Source organism: Panthera tigris, chromosome A1 (genome assembly GCF_018350195.1).
Source record: "Panthera tigris isolate Pti1 chromosome A1, P.tigris_Pti1_mat1.1, whole genome shotgun sequence".
NCBI classification, from domain to species: domain Eukaryota; kingdom Metazoa; phylum Chordata; class Mammalia; order Carnivora; family Felidae; genus Panthera; species Panthera tigris.
The window spans coordinates 141294955-141320381 of record NC_056660.1 but is presented as its reverse complement, the minus strand read 5'-3'; the positions used below and the strand labels follow the sequence as shown (position 1 = coordinate 141320381).

The 25427-nt window shown below is 38.4% G+C and overlaps 1 protein-coding gene and 1 long non-coding RNA gene across 9 annotated transcripts in view; both read left to right on the top strand.

Annotated features, from left to right (window-relative positions):
- The window catches only part of AP3B1 (adaptor related protein complex 3 subunit beta 1), a 259225-nt gene extending 244892 nt beyond the window's left edge, over positions 1–14333 (top strand). For 5 of the 8 annotated variants that reach the window (XM_042988960.1, XM_007079816.3, XM_042988982.1 and 2 more), the window contains 2 exons: positions 1760–1898; positions 13597–14333. In XM_042988960.1, the coding sequence (XP_042844894.1) occupies positions 1760–1898; positions 13597–13750 (293 nt within the window). In that variant the 3' untranslated portion in view covers positions 13751–14333. Of the gene's footprint in view, positions 1–1759; positions 1900–13596 lie in introns of those variants that run through there. The other 3 variants (XM_042988992.1, XM_042988989.1, XM_042988997.1) reach the window with 1 other exon arrangement.
- A 3186-nt stretch (positions 14334–17519) lies between these two features.
- LOC122239477 lies at positions 17520–25198 on the top strand. Its single transcript, XR_006218648.1, has 3 exons — positions 17520–17811; positions 24700–24936; positions 25041–25198. It is a non-coding gene; the product is annotated as an uncharacterized LOC122239477 (long non-coding RNA).
- Positions 25199–25427: the final 229 nt, after the last annotated feature.

The following is a 25427-nucleotide window of genomic DNA, read 5'->3' as shown; positions in this document are numbered from 1 at the left end:
AAAAATAAAGGGGGGTGGGAAGGCAGATTGAATGTGTGCCTTACTTGATAGGATGTTACTTTGCTTTATGCCAATACATTAGCTGACGATAATGAATCTTCTGTTCTGAAAAGCATGGTTTAGTTGATTTTTTAAATTTTACTTCAATGGAGCAGTACCTTGTCTTTTATAGACCAAGTTAGACAAACCATTAATGACAAGAGTGTTAAGGTTAAATATGAAGCAATGCATTCACTTCTCTGAGTGCTATCCATCTTTCCATTTACAGGAGCTTGACAAAAGTACTGGCTTTGTACAACATTTCCTTTAATTACATGCTGCGGGAAACAGGCTTTTAACATAAACATAGTTGCATTCATTTATTCAGCAGTTGCTCTTCAATAGAGCTTAATGGAGAAGGTTTAAATCCTAAATGAGTACACACATCTCTCAGCAGTGTTATGTCAGCAGCCACTGTGCTTTACTTAAAAGCAGTGTTTGACTGCTTGTGTAGTTTTTAAAGCTTTTGCCTAATATTGAAGTTAAACACTCTAAGACAGAACATAGTGTCCCCGAGTTTGAAAGTGGTTAGTAAAAACTGCTCTTTGTTAAAAGCTTAGAACTCGTTTTACAGTGTTAGGCTTTCGTGTCTTCGTGCTGCTCATCATAGGGGTTCTTTTAAATTTCAGGTTGCATTTGCAATAAATAACTAAATTAAATACATAGCCCTGGAGATTCAGGGCCTTTTGAAAACATAAAATCAAATTTCTCCATTTTCATAAATTTTGTCAACTATTGTGCACATACCAAATGTCTCAAAAGATCTTTGTTTTTACTGGATACCGTTAGGTGTCGGTGTCTTACATCACAGGTCCAAATAGGTGGCATTTATTATAATTATTTTGGGTTTTTTTTTACCCAGGTACTAAATTTCAATATTTGTTCCAAGTGTTTGGTATGGTACTGAATTTGTTTACTAAACATTTTTACATGAGATTCTGACATTAATGGCATGTCATATGTTAACTCTGTATTACAGTTTTTGTTCCCGATCTTGCTTAACTTTGTTTTTTTTTTTCTTAAAGATTCATTTAAAACGTCTCTAGAATTTAAGGTTCTCCATTCACATTTTCCCCTTTGTTTCTAAGCATTATGCTTCAGAAATTTCGATTGGTGTTTTTTAATTAACTCTATAGTTCCATTCACTAGGCAAGTACTGTTATCACTAAGTACAGCTGCTTAGATACGTGTACATTTTTTAGAACCACATAACTGTTCAATGACTTTCAGTCTTTGCTGAGATAACTTTGACCCATCAGCTGAGGCCATTTGTCAGATAATGTTGTTGCTAGTTATTCCAGACTCACTTTGATTTGTACTCAGGTAGCATTTGACAAGAGAGATCTCTGAATGAAAAGGAGAGGAATAAAAATTTTTAAAAAGTAAAAGCTTAAATAGTTGACGTAGTCCAAATTAATTGAGTATATTTTAAAGGGACTGAAATTGAATAGAATCTTTGTGATTCTGCATTTTTGTCTTAGGGTATTGAAAATCACATTTATTAAGAAGGATGTTCCACTGCATTTTTACATGCTCTTCTACACAATAAGGATTAAAAATTTTGTAAAACATCTGCAGTTATTTAATTCAATGATAATTATCTTCAAAATTATATTCTGAAGTGGGTTTTTTAAGTTTTTAAATTTTGGCTATGAGCTTGAAATTGTTTTAATATAATTTTCGCAAATTAGTAAAAGGGAGCCTTCTTTTGCTCTTACAGGAATGCTAACAGGAATGAATGAAACTTCTACTGTAATCATTGCTGCACCACAGAATTTCACTCCTTCTGTGATCCTTCAGAAGGTTGTAAATGTAGCCAATGTAGGTGTAGTCCCTTCTGGCCAAGATCATATACACAGGTAGGTTCATCAACATGTGATGTATCACTTGTATATATATATATATATGTATAATAGACACGTATAAATGTATAATTTTAAGTTCATCATTTTCCTTGAAAATAATAATCCCTAAACATATATCTGATCCCCTCTCTTCGTTTCTTTTTAAGATTTTATTTAAGTAATCTCTCCACCCAATGTGGGGTTCAACCTTCAACCCTGAGGTCAGGAGTCACATACACTACCCACTGAGCCGGCCAGGCGTCCCCCTCCCGTTGTTTCTAATGAGATATTTGATTGTTGGTTTGCGTGAAGGCTGTCTTTCCCATTTCATGCAATCCTTAGTACGCTGGGATGTACTGTCCTGCAACATAACAGTCAGTGTACTCGCATTTTATAATAGTTTGGTGATTTGTAAAGGTACCTTTTGCAAGATACGATTGAAAATCTATCCTATTTCACCAGATACAGTGGATTTCCAGGAAGACCTGTTTTACAAAGCAGTGGAGTTGGACTTTTTTACTTGAAATAGAGGAAGTTTGGGTACTGTGTTCAGAGTTCTTTTTTACATCAGTCCCATAAGGCTGCTTCCAGTAATAAGGAGCTGCTAAAAAACTGGCATAGAGCCAAATGCAGCTTCTATTTCTTAGACCAGGAATATCTTCACCACCGAGCATCTAAAGCATGACATCCAAGTCATTTGTCCTTAAAGGTAGAAGAGAATGTGATTAATGTGGTTGCCCTCCTTGCGATCTTCTGTGTGCAGTGGCTTGAATTAAAGTAAAGATAAAAATGATCCCCTTAAACCTGCAGTTGTTACTTCTCTGTTGGGTTAAAGGAATTCATTAATTCCATCTTTAATTCCTCTGCCATTCCACTGCCAATGGCATGCTTTTTCCTTTATATTTCTATATAGAAAAAAATTTTTAAATTGAAGAGAATGCCTTCAGATCTTAAAAAAAAATTTTTTGTAGGGGAGCCTGACTGGCTCAGTCAGTAGAGCATGCAACTCTTGATCTCAGGGTTATAAATTCTAGCCCATGTTGGGTGTAGAGATTACTTTTAAATAAAATCTTAAAAAAAATGTTTTTTAATTAGTGCAGGGTAAGAGAGGTTTCTTACAGAGTGCTACAGTTGATCTGGGTTTTAGACTTCTCTCTGCCATTTTTGGGCTTGGTAGTCTGGGGCAAGTTACAACTTGTTCTTGTGGGCTTTAAGATCTTCATCTGTTTGGAAAGGGGTAGCATGAGACATTAAAATGAAATTCTGTATTATCTATGGAAGAACATTGGTCTTGACTTCAGAAGAGCTGAGTTCAAGTCTTAACCTGCCATCATTTGAAGTTGCCTATCTTCATCTACTGATTGTGACAGTGAAGACCACATGTGCTAGTCAAAAAACCAAAGTTACCCTATTTTTTGTTTTGATTTTTATTTATTATTTTTTTAACGTTGATTTATTTTTGAGAGGGAGTGACAGAGTGTCACCAGGGGAGGGGCAGAGAGAGAGGGAGACACATAATCTGAAGCAGGCTCCAGGCTCTGAGCTGTCAGCAAAGAGCCTGCCATGGAACTAGAACTCAGGAACTACAGGATCCTGACCTGAGCTAAAGTCAGACGCTTAACCGACTGAGCCACCCAGGTCCCCCAGTTTTGTTTTGTTCTTAGAGAAAGTTCCTTAATTAAGTTCTTTAATAGGTCTGACGCTTCCATTTCTTAATTTCTGACAAGCCCTATCTCACACAGGGTGGTGATAAAATAATAAAATGGATATTAGGTCATCATACTGGTACCACTATGCGTATACAACTTAACAGTGAAATGCTGTTTAGTAGGGGAAAAAGTGAACAGAAGCCTTTTCAATGAAAATATTCTGGTTCTGAGTTTTCCTGTTTTAATTGTTTTCTGCTTTATTTTTTTTCTTTTCTTTTTTTTTTTTTTAATTTTTTTTTATGGTTATTTATTTTTGAGACAGAGAGAGACAGAGCATGAACGGGGGAGGGTCAGAGAGAGGGAGACACAGAATCCAAAACAGGCTCCAGGCTCTGAGCGGTCAGCACAGACCCTGACGCAGGGCTCGAACTCACGGACCACGAGATCATGACCTGAGCCGAAGTCGGACGCTCAACCAACAGAGCCACCCAGGCGCCCCAGTCTGCTTTATTTTTTTTTGATGTTTACTTATTTTTGAGAGAGACCAAGCACGAGCAGGGGAGGGGCAGAGAAAGAGGGTGACACAGAATCCCGAAGCAGCCTCCAGGCTGTGAGCTGTCAGCACAGGGCCTGACGTGGGCTCGAACTCACAAACTGTGAGATCATGACCTCAGCCAAAGTCAGACGCTTAACCAACTGAGCCACCCAGACACCCCTGTTGTTTTCTGCTTTAAATACTTCTTTTTACTCTTCTGGGTGATTTTCTTTAGCAGAAGTTGCTGTTTTATTTATGGATCCTTTGAATTACTGAAATTACTGAAACACCAAAATATCATACATCAACTATAACTTTTAGCTTATGCAGTACAAAATTATGATACTGACCATCTACTACCCAGCAAAACTTTAGTCTTGTTTTAATATGTTCTTCTACAATGTACAAAAAGACATATGGTAACCCTTGTTTATGTTGTAACTTCTAATTTATTTTTTGTTTTGTTTTCCATGTGGGTTAACTTTTCTGAAAGCAATGGCAGGTTTCCAGAATTTAGTTTCTTAGAAGAAAACAGCCAAATTGCCTTCTGAAAGCCAACTAATATAAAAGCTACCTTCCTACTGGGAAACAGACTAAGAAAGACACTTAGCACAGTTGTGTAATTTTTATTAAAGCATAGTTTGCCTGTAACTTGTCTTGGTGGTTTGGAACTGAATGCCTGTTCAAGTGATTAAATTACAGACAATTCTCAATTATCTGTACTAATGCAGGGGAGACACGCAACTAAGAACCATTTATATCTGCCTTTGCAATGCAGAGATTGCGCTCAGACTTCATGTTCGTGGTCTTCACACACATCCACGATATCTTGACACTTTTCTAATCCAGCCGTGTGTGTTCTAATCCAGCAGGTGTGGCGTTTGGCTCTGTAACTTGGAGGAGGAGCCCAAGTTACTACAGGGTCAAAAATGAAAAAACAATGCCTATATGTAATTAAGATTAGGTTGTTCTGTTTTCATTTGCCTCACAAGTCTCACTATATGTAATTGAAAATGTTTTGCGTTTGCTCTTACAAAGTATGGCTATATTAATGTTCTAAATTTTAGAAATAATAAACACCTAGTTACTTGTATTTTTCATTCACAAATTGTTAAAAATTATCATCCTGCATATGTAACATTTTTTGCCATTCTTTTGTACTCAGTAACAAAACAAAAATGAACAATTGTTAGTAAAATCAGTACCAGTGCCTTTAATGTCATTTAAAGTGAAATAGCAATTACTGTTTATAACAGAAATTGACAGTTTACTTCTTCATTGAGTTGTGTTCATGTTTTTAACTGTAGTGCTCAGTATCCTATTTTCCTGTGGAGTTAATGAGTTTATATATCTAAACATATATTATTTAATTGTTAATAAAATTGAACTCCCTGTGAGATTTTTGAGTAACTCCTTTATTCTTCTTTGATGGTTGCTTTTTTGAGTTAATGAAGAATAGGACCAAAGCCATTCTTGTATTTACTAATGGTAATTGACTTACAATTGCTTTAAAAAAAAAAAAAACAAGTATAAAAAGAATTTTAGAATAATTTATTCCCACTACTCTTAAAATTTGAATAGTTTTTACATTAAATGCCAAGTTAAAAAACACTTAATATAAGAAATATGTAAGAAAAAGGGAACCTTCATTAATATGCAGAAGTGTGTAATAGTGTAAAGTAGAAATTTTAATTGAATACATAGTAGAAAATGGTTCCTACATATCAACATAAAATGGCCTCCATTAAGAAAAAGTCAATTAAAGGAGCACAAGTTTTATGGAATTCATTTCAAAAACCAGGAGCATTTTTTATATAATTAACTGCTTTTCAAGATCACTGAGAAAGTATATCTGCTGTTAGATTATATGACATTTACTTTTGATTTTCTAAATGAGCAATAATATTAGAAGGCCAACCAGTATACTATTGAAAGACTTAATTAACTTTATTTTCATTTCTGTGGTACTTGGTGACTGAAAAGGCTGCTCTTTGAGAACAAAATCATCCCATTGAGATCTACAGAGTTATGGTCAACTCTCCTATTTTCCAGATTACAGTTATCAGATGAGAAGGAGTAATACAGAAATGAGAATTTTAAAAATCATCTATTAAATATAGAGTTGAATATCTTCATGTCCTGTTTTAGATATTCATATTAAAATATGTGATATTCTATGCATTGTAAAAGTCTTAAAGCATATTGTTTAAGACAGTATACTAATAAACTAACACATAAATAAAATATACAAAGGGCAGAATGAATAGCAGTAAAACAGTATAGGAATGGACTGCAAAAGGAAAATGTCAATATTTAATATGTTTAGGGTAGGAGAATTCGACTAGCATTGAGAACCCTAGGTATATCCAGGCCCAGGAAACATTTCTTGTGTTCCTCTGAGAAGGAAATCAGGTGAGGGTTTATGACAGGTTTGAATTCAATAGTGTAGAAACTGAGGTGTGTTTGCTTTAATTACATTGCTTGTCCTCTGATAAAGATACTAATGTGCAGTGACCAAAAAGCAGAAAGGTAAAAATCCATAGCTCCAAAATCTTTAAGGTTTTCTGTACAAAAGAATTCTGTGGGGGGTTTGTGTAAAATTCAGATTCCTCAGAGCCACAGCCAGGGGCTCAGATTTGGTACTGTGAGGTATGGCCCAGGAATCTGTATTTTAACCAGTAGCCAAAGCGGTTATATGGCCAATAATGTTCCATAGTTTACAGTTTGAGACTGCCTTGAATTATCAAGAGTTAATGACAGCCACATGACACATTTTAAAGTATATTTTTCCTATGTTTATGCATTTTCTTTTTACAGATTAGTTATTAAGGGATGCTAATAGACAAGATGTTTGATGTTGTTTTTCCTTACAGCTATGGCATTGTGCTCCAGCAAGAGCATATTGTTAATTATATCAGTGTATTACAGTCTCGTCTGTGAAACTGTCCTAGGCCACAAGGAAAAGTTTGTCTTTCAGCAGTCTCAGCCATTTCACATTTTAACCCAGTTTCCGGAGTTCTGACGTTCAGTAACAGTGGTGTTCAAAAGAGCTATCAGACTACCTACTCATTTTGCCCTTTCATGAACAACAAATTGACCCTGTGAGGGGAAAAATGTGATCATTTGAGTGAAAACAGAAAGCCTTGTCTCTGCCATGATGCTGTTTTAGTTCTTAGCTTATTCAATAAGACCCTAGAACAGTTTTCATCATTAACTTGTATTTAGTACTTAAAGTCCTCCTCCCGCCCTGTAGATCTTAATGTTTGGATCTTGTTTACTCTGTCACTTTTTTAACTTGCAACTTTTGAGCAACATACAACTTGTGAATAATTACAGTCTTAGTAGAATGAATGTTGTTTTACTATGGTCCCTGAGGTCCTTAACTATTAGGAAAGCCTGGTGCTGTGAATGGAACAGTGTATCCATGGCAACCTGGCAGTCAACTTTTTAATTTACCAACATATTTAAAGATAGTTTATTTGCTTCAGGTTGAAAATCAGAAATCTTTTTATTTAATTGAAGTACATGTAAAGAACAACTTGTTTCATTTCTAGGCCTTCAACTCATCCAGTGAATCACTATTATCATATACATGTTTAATAGTAATTAATAGGAGAAATACTGGTATATACTCCCATTTCCATCATAAAATGTCTATATTGTGCAACTCTTCCACTCCATTTTTTTTTTTTTTTGAAGACTTGTGACAAATTTACTTAGTGCTAGGGTTACAAACATGAATGGCATAGTCACTTCTTGGTGGGAGTCTTTGATACTTCCCTTTCTTCTGTTCTTAGGTTGCTCAACTTTTGGGTTATTTTTGTTTGTTGTTTTATTTCTTTTCCCCTAGTAACTGGAATATTTAAATACTAGGTAATTTTGAAGGGCCATAATAGAAAACCGTGTCCTAGTGCCCTAATTTTATAATCTCTGATACTACAGTAACCATACTTCACCTGTCTTAAAATGCTTTGTAAAGAGTTGTTAATATAAAGTTATCAGGCATTGGTCTTTTCTACTTTGTGATAAATTTGGAATCTCAAACTGGACCAAAGATTTTGGAACCTATTTAGACGTCAGTTTTCTCAAGTTGGTGATTGTCCACTAGAGGGCAGCACTGCTTTTTTATCTGCTGCTTTGATCTCTGCAGGCTCTGTGAACAGCATTTCATTGAAAAACAAATGTAGACCTCAGTTAATTTTTACACGGAACGCATATTTGGATATTTTAGAAATAACCAAACCGCATCGCTGATTTTGCTTTAAACCATTCTTTCTTTAAGTTTTATTTAATTCTGCCATTTGTGAGTAATATTCTGCAATGCAACAGTTTTACTAGTAGGAATATATAACTGTTTTCATGTAGAAATGAGAGGTATTCTTGATGATTTTCCTTCTGGGTTGGCAATTTTATAAGGAATCCAAGAGAATGGGGTAAGAATTTATTTATTATTTGGTTTTCTGTTAAGGCCCATCCCATCCCACCCCCACCAAAGAGACAAACCAAAAATGCTTTGGAATAACTGGGATGTCTCGTGTCTTCTTTGAGAAAGTGCACTTAGATTTATTTACCTTTTCTTTATAAAGAAAGAGAATGTGTCAATGACAAGATAGTATGGAGAATCGTTATACCATGTGTAAAGATTTAAACAGAATATAGAGAGTCTTAAATTATGATGGGCGCTTATTTTCTTTGTTTTAACTCTTCTCATCAGAATGTTAAAGGGAAACACTACAATATTGCTGGCTGATGTTTTTTTTAAATAATAGGGGAAAACACATTTCTTTGGAAAAATTCTCTAAACTTGAATCACATGTAATTTCTCATCCTCAATATTAATTTCAATTGTGTAACGGGCTTAACTTTAAAAGACAATTTTATAGTCAAGAAAATGGAATTTTTTTTTACAACTTGCAAATTCTCTGTTTAAAATGTTCTATATTAACTCAAAGCAATAAGGATTTATCATTTTTAATTCTTTGGGAAATAATGCTCCAAATCATGATGCCTTGGTATTTGATGTTAGGAGGCTTATTCAAACCAGTATTTCTTACATATAATCATTGTGCGACTTCATTACACATTTGTCAACTTTGGACTAATTATTTTTATACAGCTAGGGCAGGGCACTGCATCTTGTGATCGTCTTTCTTACTAATAGGATTCTGTCTGCTTCAGCAGGCAGTAATTGAAGGCTTCATGTACAGAGTAGGGGAAAAAAAAAAAAGTTTTAGCCTGAGTGGGCCATTGTCACAGCTTCTGGTAACCAGTAGAACAGAAAACACGAGAAAATTGAACTCAGAATAGAAAAATCAGAAACCAGGAAGACTATCCAAGAGAAGAAAAAGCATGTCTTAGAGCTGTTGCATTAAGTGTAGCAAATATGATTCTACTTAAAAATGTTTGTGTTTGTGAATACCCTGGAGACTGATACAACCTCTCAGATAAGTATTTTTTAGTTCCTGTTGTCCTGTTAACATTTCAGTTGTTAAAACCATTGGGTTGTAAGATTCCTTTTCCTTCTGACAAAGAACATTTATGGTCCATAGCCAGCTCCTCATAAATCTGAAAGAAAAAAAATATGGTTTAAGTGCATGAGGGAATAAGGCCACATATTGTAGATACTAAATTTGTACAGATTTGTTGTTGTTATCTGAGCTGTTTTCCTAATTCTGTCAATAGTTAAGACAAATCAACTTTTTTAGAAGAGTAGTGTCTTCATTTAGGTTTGCCAAGCAGCTTATTTTGTCTTTTTCTTTAATTTTAGGAATTTTTATAGGCTTCAAAGATAAAGTGTCAATTGCTAGAGATAATAGACAAAAAGACATGTAATGAAATGAAATACAGATGTATCTAAACAGTTTTACCTCCTCAGTTGGTGATTACAAACAGCGAGTGCTTGGTGGTAGAATGAAAATGAAAAATTATGAAAAATACCTAGATGGTATCCTTTTAATAACATGGAGCCCGTCATACATAGGCAATACATCTTTAACTGTCATCGTCTTATTTGTTCTCATTTGTGGTGTTACTGGTGTTCGAGGTTGGTTGGCCTCCCAGAAGTCCCTCCCTGTGTTACAGCTCCATTCAACAAGGTTTTATATTTCTCATTGCTGGTGTTCTTTTGAGGGAGTGGGAGGCGGGGGATGTTTAAATTTTTTTTAATCTTTAAAAGGCAGAAAGTAAAAAGTTGTTATGACAAAGCAGCAAGTCAGGATGCTTTGAATTACATAATAGTGCAAATTCAGCTACACATTTTGAAGGGAAAATCTTCCCTCCTACTAAAGTTTTTGGAACAATATTAGATTATGTATTAGGTAAATAAGAAAAACATTAATCTTTCCATTTACTAATAAAAAAAACAAATGTACATTTTGCATATTTGAGAATGCATATGATCCAGAATCAGAATACTTGGGTTCAAATTCCTGCTCAACCATTCACTGGCTGTGTGCCCCTGGGTACGTATCTCAGCTCCTGTGGGCCTCACTTCCCTCATCTATACAGTAATCTGCCTCATAGAATCAAATAAGTACCCACTACACAAAACACTTAATAAATGGTAGCTGCAGTTATCACTGCGGTGATCGAAAACCTCACATATCTTCTGAAAAAGTTTTGTCACCGTGTTAATCTTCGTTTGAGGTCAGGCACAGAAGTTCTGATGTCAGCCATTAAATTTAACATAGAAGTGTTTGACCCAAGCTGTCTTTATAACCAGTGTTTCTTACACCCAAAAGCTACGTGGTATTTATTAACTGGTACTCTTTCCATAACTGTCTTTTCAGTGTATGTTAAAGCATAGCCTGTTCAGGCATTAACTGATTAATAAATTTGGGGCGGGGGTGGCTTTGCTTTTCCTGGACCAAAACAAACCAGTTGTAATCATGCTGTGTTCCAATTAAATACATCCTTTTTGAACTGTGAAATGAGAATGTCAGAACATCTGATCTTCTAGTCTCTTGCTTTAAAACATTGCTTCCACCATTTGTGCCCACTAGAACACAGAGACCTAGCTAACAGGCAGTAGCTTTTATACCAGCTAACAGATTTTATTGCTAGGATGATTTGCTTAGCATATTTCCACTGTAGGGTAAGCAAATGCCTCTTTTCTTTACTGCCCCTAATCTTTACACTATTGAGAATTTTTATGGTAATAGGATTTCAAAAACGTGTACAAGACACTAATTTTAATCTCTGTAAACATACTGGCATCAAAATTGACATTTGTCTCTGCTGAGTTTGTATTAGTGTAGCATCGATTCTAAGTTTTTAATGCAAAAGAGATAAAATGTGCCTTGGGGCTGTGCAACCCTGAAATTCAAGTGCTTTTGTGTTCCTGTTGAGACATAATCTCCTTCTCTACAGTCCCAAGGCACAAGTGTTAAGTAAATAAAGGGACTAATAAGACTATTGTTTACATAATTATAACCCTGTCAGAAATAGAGACCTCTGTTGAAAGATGTGTTGAATGAAGATTTGGTGATGATCAAATCTGTGGGGAGAAAAGTTACATAAATGAGTAGGACAGTAGAGCTGCCTAGTCCGACATACAGACATGGTTTAACAGAAATACACAAACAGGATTCTGCTGTGAAGCAGAAGAATCCCAAAAGTTTGGACAAAAGAAATGCATAAACTTGGAAGGGGTGATAGAAAAGGGGGTCGGTCATGTTAGGGCCAGTGTTGTTTGTGCTCTCTAAAAGATGAGATTAGGAAACAGTTCCTTAGGTCCTGTGTGGACATCTGAAGAGCACACGGTTACTTACAGTTGCTTCTCACAGTAGGAAAACTGCTCTGTCGGATTCCTTACAAGTCTTCCATGTGTTTGGAGAGAGTAGCTTTCCATGTTTGTAGAAAATACACAAATAAAGGACAGCAAAGGTTTCTAACATACTTTATCAACAACCCACTAGCTTATACCTTAAAATGCAACTTAAAAATGTGGATAATATTTTCATATTAGCCTGTTTGTTTTGCTTTTGAGTCATTATTCTAATTACTGTTGGAAAACTGATTTTCATTACTCCGTTCAGGTCAAAAATGGCTTGCTAGGTTTCCAAAAAGAAGAATCGAATGTGTTATGAAATCTTGATGTCATTTTTGAAAACTCAAAGAAGAAATTACTTTTCATTTAAAGAGAATCTGCTTCCTGCTTAAGTGGCTAATATTTTAATTAAGTTGGGAGTGAAGTTTTTCTGAGTGTCTCCTGATAAACTCCCTCTTTTATGTTGATGGTAATTAAACAGATCCCTGAGGACACCGTGGGCTCTGCGCAAGGCCCATGCTAATTGTCAGACATGAGACACTGACCAGTTGGTTTGCTCTTGAATAGTCCGCGGCGTGCTGTCAGCGTGGCAGTTTTATTTTTATGTATTGTGAGCTGTTGTCAGGGCTAACTGGGTGCCATTGTGGCTGAAGATGTTGCGCAAATTGAGGCAGATGGCTCAGATTCAGACACGTGTCATACAGAAAGGGGAAAGGGGATTGGCCCTGCAAAGTGGGGTCACAGCAGGTCACAGACCTGCTCTACACTTGTTAGTGTTTTCAAAAGCTCATGTGCAGCAACTTTGTTTTTCTCCAGTCATCCCTGCAATCAAACCCCCTCCCACCCCCCTAAAAAAAATGTGTGGAACATGCTCCATGTGGAAAATGGAGGCCTAGGAGGGTTCCGTCCTCTTCCTTCACGTCTCTGGGGCTCAACTGTGCGTGCAGAATGAATTAGCAGGATTGACAGAAGTTCATTGTGCCTCCAACGGCTTTTCAGTCAATTGCAGTGCTTAAAAGGCTAGTTTTGCTTTTAATTCCGTGTAATTAGTAGATTCTTCATGTCTTGGAATTTAGTAATGGAGCCTTAGACCTCAAGTTTCCTCTATTCTAAAGCAAAAAGAAGTATGTAACATTCTGCACGTTAAAAAAAAATTTAAAAAGAGGGAGTATGGGTGTTGCATTTGGCTGTCACGTGGTATTGTTATATGTCATCATCAACGTGAGAGACTGAATTTGAATATTTTAACATGCATGAATTTTTGAAACGTAAGTTTTATAATGTACATAAAATTATCTAACTTCTTGCATAATTATTTTCAGATATGAGGACTTAAAATTTCAAGCTCTTTGAGAAAAGTACCTTTTCTCAACATGTTTTAAAAATAAAAATGCAGTGGTTTATTTTATGTGACCCTAGGCATGGTGGAATATTAAATATCAAATGAATGATTCCCAAATATATGTTAATGGAGAATCATTCACATAAGTCTCTTGTTCAAACTAATAAGTAAAACAGACTTCCTCTTCTTGTTTTGTTCTAAAGACACACTGAAATTACCTGCTTGTGGTAAGCATGGTGCTGGGCAGTTTATTGATTTTTCAGAAGAATGCTTGGCTTTGGGTTTTGGCAGTAGGGAACCTGCAAGAAATTATTGAGAAAAAAAGAACTGTTTTAAACCTATTTGAATTTATGCCATCTCCGTTTTTCCTCCCTCATGATAAAAGCTCTCTCTCCCTCTTTTTTTTTTTTTTCCTTCAGGTTTGCAGCTAAAACTGTGCACAGTGGGTCGTTGATGCTAGTTACAGTGGAACTGAAGGAAGGCTCCACAGCACAGCTTATCATCAACACCGAGAAAACGGTGATCGGTTCTGTTCTGCTGCGGGAGCTGAAGCCTGTCCTGTCCCAGGGGTAACCTGCTTACATCTGGACTTCAGAATCTGGCACACAACAAAAGTGCCTGGCATCCACTACTGCTGCCTTTCATTTATAATAATAGCCCTTCCATCTGGCAGTGGGGGAAGAATACACTCTTGACATTCTTGTCTCCTGCTTTAGAATGCTAGTGTGTATCTATCATGTATGCAGTACTTTCCCCCTTTTCGCTTTGCTAACCAAAGAACATATATTTTACTGTCAATTTTCTCAACTCTTGAATCTTTGTGGCATTTTCTCTGTCCTGCTGCTTCTTCTGGCCTTCTCCTCTTCCTTCTCTTTTTCCACAGTGATGGACATGAATTGGGTGTTTTAAGTTCATTGGAAATCATCCTCCCTCCCACCGCAACCAAAAATTAGCCCTAGAAACAATCTAAATGGCCTCTGAGCTGGGTATGTGAAAGTACTATTGCTATTGGAATAGCATACTTTTTAGAATTAAATACAGAAACAATAAGATCTCTGCAAAATTTTGTTCTGTGAATTTCCTGGTATTGTAATTGGTTATTGACAATGCTCGTCATGAAATCATCTATGAATAATAAACTAGCATATGAATAACATGTGTCTTTGCATTTTTAATGAGTGTGTGTAATCCTGAAGTTCATATGCTGATATTTGTTTTAAAAGTAAATAGCTTGTTATATTCACAAAGAAGCAATTAATGGGGTTTAGTTAGTGAAAGAAAAACCACTTTCAACTCCGGGTAGATTTTCTAGTTGTGTTATAGAGTAGTTAACTCCAAGAAAAAAATTGGATATTTAATAATAAAAATCCATCATGTTGTACAATAAAATGTCTCTGTGCAATTTTGATTAGTAGAGATCAGATTGTAAGGCCTATTACACCTGCTGAATAAATTCTTTGAATCTCATTGTTCCTTTATAGATCTTGATGCCCAACTTAGGTGGACTGAAACACCTTTGGAAACTAATCACTATAAATCTAGTTCTGGAAATTTTAAAAACCTGTTACGTGATCAACATATCAGCGCTTCTCCCGGGAGTGTTTGTTGGCTAACTTCAACAAGTTAAGATTATTTTCATTAAGATTATTCTCTGACCAGGGGTGCCTTGGTGGCTCAGTTGGTTGCGCATCTAGCTTAGGCTTAGGTCATGGTCTCGCATTTCATGGGTTTGAGCCCCACATCAGGCTCTCTTGCTGTCGGTGTGGAGCCCACTTCAGTTATCTGTCCCACTCACTGCCCCTCCCCCACTCATGCTGGCTCTCTCTCTCTCAAAAATAAGTAAAACATTAAAAAAAAAAAAAGTTATTCTCTAACCAGAAAAATTTTTTCTGAGATTTTTATACCTCTTTAAAACCGGTTGAAATTTTATTTATCTTTCTGATACAAGGTAATACTCTTTCAGTTAGTATATGCTAGTCATTTCCCTTTCCGTAGAGCCAAAAATCCTTAAAAAATAAGGATTTTTTAAAAGTAGAGAATATGCATTGATGGAAACATTGTAGAACATATATAAAGAGAAAAAAAAACCATAATTAAACATCCCTGGAATATACATGTTGAGAAGAACAAAATAGATGTGAAAAATCATTTCAATTCAAACTTGTAAGCTGGAGAGAGCAAGCAAGATGGTTAAATTGTCCTGCTCTTGAAATACAGCAGTTAATCTGGATGAGAAGTATTGCTACAGAAGTCACGTGTTCTACCTCATTCTGGAACCTTACATGCGATGGCAATGCTGCCACCAGACACACCTTTATAATTGCAAGCTGCTGGCACTTCCTTTATTAATCCTGTTTCTCAGGGCTCACTTAATAACTTTGGGTTTTTAAGTCAACAATTAAAAAAAAAATTTTTTTTTTAATGTGTCTTTATTTTTGAGAGAAAGGGAGAGAGAATCCGAAGCAGGTTCCAGGCTCGGAGCTCTCAGCACCGAGCCTGACGTGGGGCTTGAACTCACAAACCATGAGACCATGACCTGAGCCGAAGCCAGTCGCTTAACCAGTTGAGCCGCCCAGGTTCCCTTTAAGTCAACAAGTTTTTGAAATGTTGGAAAGAATTTGAAAGGATAAATACCTATTTCCTGAAAAACATATTTACACTTGATGCATCAAAGCAGAGGGAAAATGTATGTTGTGATGTAGACAGCTTTTTGTTTTCCTTAAATTAGGGCACTTCTTATCTTTGAAAATAGGTCATTTATAGGTACATATTTTTAAATTAAGGAAATTTCAGTAGAAGTTTATTTTTGAATAAGATATATTTTTGATAGCTAACTTAGATTTAAAATGTATACTAAATAATGTAACGTGGTATGCTAACAGTTGAAGCCATTTTAACATCAAGAGCTTAATACCATTAAAATATTTTTCATATAAATGAAATTAGAAAAATAACAAAATTCCCAAGTTAAAGATTTGGCGGAGGGCAGGGGAGGGAGGGTGTTCTTCCTTTTTTGGTACAATGTTTCATAGTTCCTTACCTCATATTTCCTTTAACTTTATCATAATCCATGATTATCTTTAAATTGTTCCATTGAGTCGAGTTAGTCAATGTTGAATTCTTAATTCTAGCTATATTTTTTCATTTTAATGTCCACTTAATGGGACATTTTATGTACACCAATCTTGAAGAATGGCTCTCATAGTGTATTTCAGACTGAGCCTCATTTTTGGTATCACATTGCCTCGTTTTTGGTATCCCAATACCTTTGCTTTATTTATTATAAGAAAAGGAGAATGTTTTTATTCTGAAGAGACTAAAACAATGAACTTAATCAAATTAAAGTACTTCATACTTGCCCTTCCCGGTTACCATTTGCAAATATTTAAATAACTTCCTAATAGCTTATGAAAAGTTTGCCCTTGTAACCTGTTTCATGTTAAGAAGTTATATATTAGAGAAGACAAGAATCCAGAATGATGAATGACATAAAGGAAGGTTTTGAAAAGCAAAGTTTAGCTAGCTAGAGGAAAAGCTAAGCTCTTTGACTTTCTTTGTTTCCTCTCTCTAACTTCTCTTACCTTATACGGGACTGTGTTTAAAGGGGGAAAATCCTCTTTTCACATAATAAGGGGGTAAAAAGCCCTATGTTATAATGCAAAATTAACAAATTCTTACTATTTCCTTTCTATTTCAAGATTGTCTATTGTGGAACATGAAGAGCTGCAGTTAACCACTGTTGGGTATAGTAAAATACAAGATGTGTTCTATACCCCTCAAGAAACCACAGTCCAGTTGGCAATAAATGAAGAAATGGCAGTATGGACTCCACTAAGTCAGTGAGCCCTGGTTTGCAAACTAACTTCGCTTACATAGTAATGTAGGCTCACCTTCCCCACCCCCACGCACTTTGGGTGCCAAGTCAAATAGCTTTAAGTGAACTATCACCCCCCCCCCCAAGTTGCTGAACCCATCTCTTCACCTCCACCTCCCCTCTCCTCACACAGGTGGTTTAACCAGACCAGCCATTGATGGCTCTTCCATCAGTTGGAGGTCAGTTCATTGAAAGGCAATTACTTTCTGACCACGTGCTTATTTTTTTTTCTTTCAGAGAGCATGAAAGGGGCAGAAAGGCCAAGGGAAAGAGAGCATCTCCATGCTGAGCATGGAGCCCAACTCAGGGTTCGATCCCATAACCCTGGGATCATGATCTGAGCCAAAATCAAAGAGTTGGACACTCAACTGACTGAGCCACCCAGGCGTCCCTGCCTTTTTTTTTTTTTTAAATCATCCTTTTCCTTCCCTTCTGCCTTCCAACTTGACCAGTTACCTCAAGAAAAGTTTTCATGATCACTGTCACTCTTTACTTGAGATTTTACAGGAATCAGAAAAAAAAAGTTTATGATAGTGTTATATTTCTAGATGAATGGAAATTGTGTTTAATAGAAAAACATGCCCTTAAATGGATCATGAAATTTCTTTCCTGAATCTTCAGTCTCCATCTCCTTCCTGACAAATAGCTTTCAGTATGACTAAATGAATGTTTTACTCTCTTTCTTTCTTAGTAACGTCACTTTTTTCCTACCACTTTTCAACTGTTTTACAGAGCAAGCACTATTTTAAGACCTGATCTGGTAAGTTAACCACCATGTGAAATTAGTGTTTGAATGAAAATGTTTTGGATTTCACATGATCACTTGACCAACACACTTGGAGCACAGCTGTTTGAAAGCTGAAATCGTTTCTGGGAAGAGTTGTGAAGCAGTTGCATGATTAATTGTCAGATCACACCAGTGAGAGCTGTTGGATTTGGGGAAAGAAGTGATCAATGGGTTAGAGAGGTCTGTGAAGGTTCAACTGTGGCAATGAAGCTAGCTAGGTCTTAAAAGTTGGATGGCATTTAGAAGAGAAAAGAGTTTCTAGGAGTGGGAGAAGGAAGAATATATGGTTCTCAACTGAGGCCGTCTCTTAAAATGTACCTTTGTACAGGGAGCGGCATTACCCCTGCACCACTCTCTGCGCCCTCATTTCTCCTTTTTCCCCTCCCAGGGTCTCCCTGACACCAGCCCCCAGGTCTCCAGCTCAGTGTGCTTTGGCAGTTTAGAGGAGGAACCAATGGTTGCGATACTACGGGTGGGGCTGTGCTGCACTTAGAAACAGTGGAGAGGCAGGAAAAGGTTGGGAACCAATGAGCTAGAAATCAGGAGAAATCAACGTTGTTGGTTCTATTCTCCCACTTGTAAGCCAATTTTAGATATTTCCTTGGGGATTTTAGGTATTTCCTATGCTTTTCAGTTATTTCCAGGTTCTAAAAGGAGTCGTTTTTTATTTACAGAGTACCTAATGAACATGAAATTCCATTGGTATCCACTTACTGGTAGTGATTGTACGTTTAAGTGATGTCTAATCTTCCCTCGTGTCTGTCTTTTTCTGGAGCCAGTTTGATGCACAGTCACTTGTACGTGTAATTCCTGTCTGCTTCCATAAATGTATACACTGAAGACCCTAACCCCTCAGAACTCAAATATGGAATTACTACAACAGACTCAAACTTGTCTTTAATGACACTGCTTTCTCATCTACAGCCTTGAGTGCCAGAGACCCCAAAGATGAGGCTTAAGTGTAGAAGAATTTAAGTACTCTCTACACCCAACGTGGACCTCGCGCTCATGACCCTGAGATCAAGAGTTGCATGCTGTACTGAATGAGCCAGCCAGGCTTCCCAGTGCAGGAGAATCTTTATTCTCAGATGCAGAGATGTCTAGAAAGCCTGACCAGCAGATAATTCTGCCGGTGGGTTCATTCATGTAAGCCCGTGCAGACTGCAGGTGCCGCACATGTGGTTGGGGAGAACAGGGAAGCCTCGCCTTGCCCACCCTTCTCGTTAAGTGGCCTGGGAGGGGTTGCCGAGGAGGAAGTTTCATAATATGAGAGGGAAGGAGGGAAGACAGATTAGCTCTGAAAACGTACCTCAACCGAGATTGTGATTTGTTCCTCTTAGAAGAGCATCTTCTCTTTTTTAGTTTTTTAAATAGCATGATGAATGAGGACTCTTGTTTTACGGTAGGGTCAACCATCTCCATGGATAACAAAGGAAATCTTAAGACCGTCACCTACAAAAAGAAAAACGTTACATTTTGCCTTTGCAAATTTTAAAAAGCTGTGTAAAGATGGGCCCCTCAGCCTGAATTTAAACTCCCCATTTCTCCTGAGTTCACTATTATAGGCTTATTCCCTTTGTTATTTAACCATGTAAAGTTAGGAACAAGAAAGGGTAAGGTGTGAACCCAAACACACTGCCCCCAGGAAGTTAATGCAGACATTTGGAGGAAACCAAGTATCCTCCCCACTTAAGGCTTGATTTTTGACTTAAAAAATGAAGCCGTCATGAAAGAGCCTCATACTGGCATCACACAGAACTCGCCAACACCCAAGGGCACTCTTTCCGTGACCCTGGGGCCTCCATTTTACTCGTGCCTCATCAAAACCACAGGGCCTAAATAAAAATATTTTGTAAACAAAGTTATGGGCAGCTCCGTTTTCTAATTGAAAGTAATTATGATTTCTGTGCTGTGGTGTAATTACCTAAAAAAATGTTATTTGATGATTAAGATTCTGGAGTGAATTGTGTTCTTTGGGCTCTTGCACCGTTCCTCCATCAGGGACCTGGTTTCAGCGGTGTGCAGCTGCTGGAGTTGATTTACAGTGCTGCGGCTGTGGCTGGTCATAAATAAATCCTCTTATATAGTTGTTATGAACACCTGTTAGATCATCTGTCAGCAAAGCGCTGTTCACATTTATCATGGTGCGGTAGTTATTTTACCTCAATCCATTTCCAACTGACTCAGCCTCCATCGCTGGGTTACTATTACCACACCATAATCGCTCGCTCCCACTCCATGTTACAACTTGCAGATAAAAGATTTCACTACTTGGCCAAATTTCATAAATAAAGGAGCAGTTCAGTGCAGTAAAAGTTTATTTTTGTCGTCATTTGTCACCCCATTATTCTATAAATCAAATGGAATAGCACTATTGCCAGCTCAGGCGTTGCTGTCAGCCTTAGGCATGGAAATGGTCCGTTTCTTCCTTTTAGATGAGATGACATGTCTTTCAGACTTAACTGGCTTATGGCTTTGTTTCACCCATTTTATTTTATTACCCCTCCAGAAAAAAATCCTTTGGGAACAGAAAGACTTAAGGAGCGAAATGGAAACAGAAAACACAGCCCAGCACGCTGCTTAGCTCAGTGATCTGCGTTTCCCCCATCCAGTCATTAGGAATTGACCACCACCACCCCCCACACACAGGCTGAATCCCTGACTGAGGTGCTTCTCGTAAACTTGTGAGGGGGTTGTAGTATGTCTGTTTTGGAAAGGCCGTTACTGTGTGGAGTTACGGATATTGAAATACGTGATGTATATCCTCAGAGATCCTCTGGATTTGACAGGCTTTATGCAAAGAAAAGACAAACTGGTTTCTTTTCTCAAATGCATTTTAATGGCTCGGAGGCTTTGAGAGGGGAATGGTCACCCCCAGAGAGAGAGTCTACCCCCTTGGAGGTTTATCAGCGTGGAGCTTTGGAGGGAGAGTCAAGATTTATTAGCAAGTTGTGAACTCTGTCTCAGACGTAAGTCTGAGGAAGGCAATGTCCCCTGGTTAAAAGGAAGAGGACAGAAAAAGCTGAAGGGATGGGGTAATAGAAAAGGGTTTATAGTTATAGTTGATATTATACTTCCGAGTTGGTTCTAATTCAACTTACATTCTTCATAGTCATTATGTAGCTCATAAATTCAATAAAGTGTTTTACTGTTACTATAAAAATGACAGGAGGGGGGTTTTATGTTGTAAGTTTCGTTAGTTGCTCTTCCTGTTTTATGTTGAAGTTCTCAGGCCATTATGTCATTAAACTCCTTGGAGTCTGAAGGGCTCAGGCCCCTCCATTTCTTGCCTTTTGCATGCTCAGCCATGTCAGCCCAGGCTCGGTCAGGCCACCGGAAACTTAGAGCCAACTGGCTGTGGTGCCAGGGGAGCAGGGTGCTTCGTATCTATTATTTCATGACAAGTAGCTTCAGTCTATGATGACGTGTACTGAGGAGCAGAACAGCTTGGGGGTTGGGCGGGGGGCAGCCTCAGGCAGAGAGCACTTAAGGGGTCTACAAATTTGGAAGAACGAGTCTATCAGGGAACTTGCTGACTGGGAGGTGAAGTAACCCAAGGCCCTGTTTGGACCCAGGAACTGTTCTCTGCTTCGAGATTGGCCTCAGCACTGGACTCTGCTTACTTGTTAACCTTTGCGTAGCTCTAAGTCCTTGATAAAGTTCTGAGCAAATGCACAGTCAGAATCTTAACTGGGATTGTTTGAAAGGCAACACCACTCTCTTTTGGTTGTTTTCTTTGATTCCAGAAGAAGCCAAGGGTACTCTGCCCTAGGAAACTTTGCTTTCTCCAGATGTTTGTTTTGAACAGAATATCCACATGGAAACAGCAACTACTAATTCTCTGGCCAGAGTGCATCAAGGCCTTAATCTAAAGCCTCCCATCCATCCAGCTGTCTGGCATTTGCTATTATAGGGCACCAACAGAGAAATGAGGCTGTGGCTTTATCACTGCACCCTGGGTGACAACTTGATTTTCTGCTTTCACCGCAGGCAGCAGCAGCCCAACATGATGGGGCTGTTAATTTGTGCATTTCATGGTGTCTGTCAGGGGGGCTGGGAGAGGAGGGTTTCAGGGGGAAGGGAATGGAGCATGTCCCAGCCGCGGAAGCACCTGTCTGCATTGACGGCACAGAGCACTTCTTATTAGCGTGCAGGTCTCTAAATGCAGCCCAGGGATGACAGCCTGGCATCCCAGCACCCACACACTGTGACAGGCGCCGGCAGCCGGTCCCATTGTTTGCCCTTGATGAGCATGTCATTAATGGAAATGGAAGAAAGTGAGGGCCACATCAGTATTCAAATAGCCTCTATTCTCTCTGCCATTCACCCGGCTGGCTCAGCCTGCCACAGATTTCCTTCTGCAAGCTCCCCTTAGACTTTTTTTTTTTTTTTTTTTTTTTTGGTAACAGATTTATTCCCATTGCATACAAATCCTTTCCATGTTGTTCCTGGTTTCTTCCAATCCTGTGTTTACACCCACCTCTTTAGACTGGATTTAGCCAGATCAAAGGAGATTTGGGCTCTCGTATACTGCAAAGGTCTAATTAGCAAGTACATGCTCTTTGCAGCCAAGAAAATGCATGTTGCTACTCCTGAAGCCTATTTCCTGTGCCTCTTGAATCCTGCCTCTTCTCTGGGGAGATGGTGGCTGCTGTGGCCACCACTTTCAGAAATACCTGATAGAGCTGGCTAGCACAGAGTACAGAGGATCTGACTCCTTCAAGAACGGCTGGCATGGCAACAATATGTCCCTTTCTCAAGCTTAGTAAATTAAAGAGAAAGTAAGGAAAGTGCCCAGTTGTGCACTTTGGAGGGAAAGAACTGTGTATGCACACGATTATTTACAACCAAGTGGATAGTGACTGGGTCCTAAATACATGTTTCCATCCCTCACACCCTGTGTTGGTCTGTTTGCTTAATAATGTAATTAGTGCTCAGAGGGAGAATATTGATGCTGCTGTCGGCAGCCCTTGCTCTTCTGTGCGCTTCTCACCCACTCCTGTCGCCCACTTAGCTCCCGCACTACCTAGTTCGGTGGTTTCAGCTGTGCACCTACACACCGCCCCCTTCCCCACACACTCCTCAGAGCCCCCTCTGTGAATATCAGCCCAACTCCACACCCCCCGCCCTCCCCGCACATGCTTAGTCCTGTGTTTGCAAGGCTCACATCTTACACATTCAGATGGGATGTTCTTAGAGGAAGGCAGCAATGAAAGACCACCTCTAATTTCTCTCTGACCTTTCAGTAAGGAAAGGTCAGAAGAACTGCTTGCCGTGCATTTCCCTAGCAATGTCCCTTATCTGGTATTAATCTGTCAGGGACGCGGGGCCGACTCCCTAAGACATCACCCAGCTCCTGAAGCGGTCTTGCCAGAGGATGAAAATAGAGCAAATGCCACTGCCGAAATGCCTGGAAGCAGAACTCAGGGCCAGTTCGTAAGCGATGCAGTGTCCCCTTGTCACATCCAGAGATGAACAAAGTGATTCTTACTTCACCAAGCTGTCTTCTCCCCCAAACACAGAAACTCGTTGAGGGAAAGAGCCATGCCTTTATTCCAATAATGCCGTCTCTTGATAGAGGTGCCGTGATGCCTGGCTCAGGGTGGACTTTCATGTTATCATGGCCCCTCAATGGATCTGGGAGACCCAAGAACACACCTTCTCAGGTGTTTATCTGACAACCTACAAACCCCCCCAACCCTTCCCCAGTAGAAGCCCAGAGGGGTGATTATGGTCTAAAAAGCGAAGTCGTAAATTGGGCTTTCTCTACTCACTTGCTTTGTAGCTGAGGGAATCTACCGAGGGCAATTTAAAAGGAAAAGAAACAGGCTGAGAAAAAAATTGCAATGCTTTAGCCTTAGTGTCAGAGTGATGGAAAATAATTTTCACATTTGATTAATTATTAAGAGATCTGTTTAATAAAATATAGAGAGAGCATTTTGTCTCTCCACAATCATTAGTATGACCCTGGACCCCTATTTTGGAGGTGAACAAAAAGCTATTGAGGTATAACAATAAATTTTGTCCCCAAGGGTTTTTGCAGAAGTGGCCACAGGGCCATCCTGACAGATTTAAGGCAGAAATCCCACAGCTGACACTGAAATGTGTCAAATGCAGTGGCTTCAGTTGGCAGGTCGCACGCGCCAGCCTCACCCAGACATGTGAATAAAGCAAAATCATTGACCTAGAAATAAACTGTGCATTGGTAGGGCTATTTCCTTCTTGTTTTATTTTTTTTTTTTTATTGAAAATTAGCTCCCTAAAACATAGCTTCAAGTATTTAATATTCTTGGTAGCTTACTTTTTTCAAATGTGCAAAGTCATCAAGGAATTCTTTTTTGAATGTGTTATTAAAAAAAAAAAAACACAATTTTTCCATGACTCTCTTTCTTTTATTAGAATTTAAATAGGAGTATCAGGTCCTATAAGGAAATATCCTAGGAGAAGGAATTAGATTTCTTTCCTCCCCAGAAAAAAAAAATTTAATTTTATCTTTAAAATTAGTACGTAGAGTCTGTTTTGTTCAACCTCGTACATTTAAAATAGGTAACCTCATTTAATTAGTAATATGAATATACTTATTAATTTTATAACGCTTGAACAGACATTTCCAAGTTTGGATTTTTTACGCACTTTGATTTGCTGGCTACTTTCAACTATTGATCATGCTGTACAGACGTGGCTGCAAGAAGCAATCAAAGTCAGGTGTGGAAATGTTCCAACTGATGTTGCCCCATGCACCCTCCATGCCCCCTACCTGCTGGTACCTTTGCAAGGTTCACATCCCTTCCATTCAGATGGATGTTCCTCTGGTGAAGGCACCAGTGAAAGACCACTTCTAATTTCCTTCTGCCTTTGCAGTGAGAAAGGACAAGCCCTCGCCTATGTGGGAGCCCCCGGCAGTGTGGCGTTCTCAGGCTGTGCACAACGGGCCAGAGTGGGGTCGCCTATGCCTACCTCTCCTCAGCCTGCAGCCGTGTTTCTAGACCTTCCACCATTGCCCACCTCTTTTGAAGACGAATTCATCAGACATTCTGGAAGGAACTCCAGAGCTGTTCATCTGCCAATATTTTCACTCTCCTAGCAAAGGCCGCTCCTGTAAATGGAAAGCATAGCATGAAAAACATGTTGCAGGGGTGGGGTGAGGTGGGGTAGGGGAAACCATTGGATCTTTCAGTTAACCTCCCGTTCCTTCACCGCAGACACTGGTGGGGAGCACATGTGATATGGGGAGTTTAAGTGGCACCAGCACTGTTACTCTGGCCGTGTGGTGATCTACTAGGACCAAGAAGAGCACAAGTGTCCTTCCTCCCTCTCTGGACCCCTAGGAAGCAGAAGATTTATAATATCCAGAAGTAAACAGGGAGAAGATATTAAAACCTTTATTCATCTTTATTATTTATCTCATGCCTGTTCTGTTATTGTATTTGCTTTATAACACACTTACTATATTGTACTGGACAGTAAATATACATGTACAGTAATATATATATATAGTTAGTGCCCCATGTATATATAATTAGTAATACATTATAAGTAGCAATACATGTGTATAATATACAGTCAGCAATACAGAATCCAATTTACAA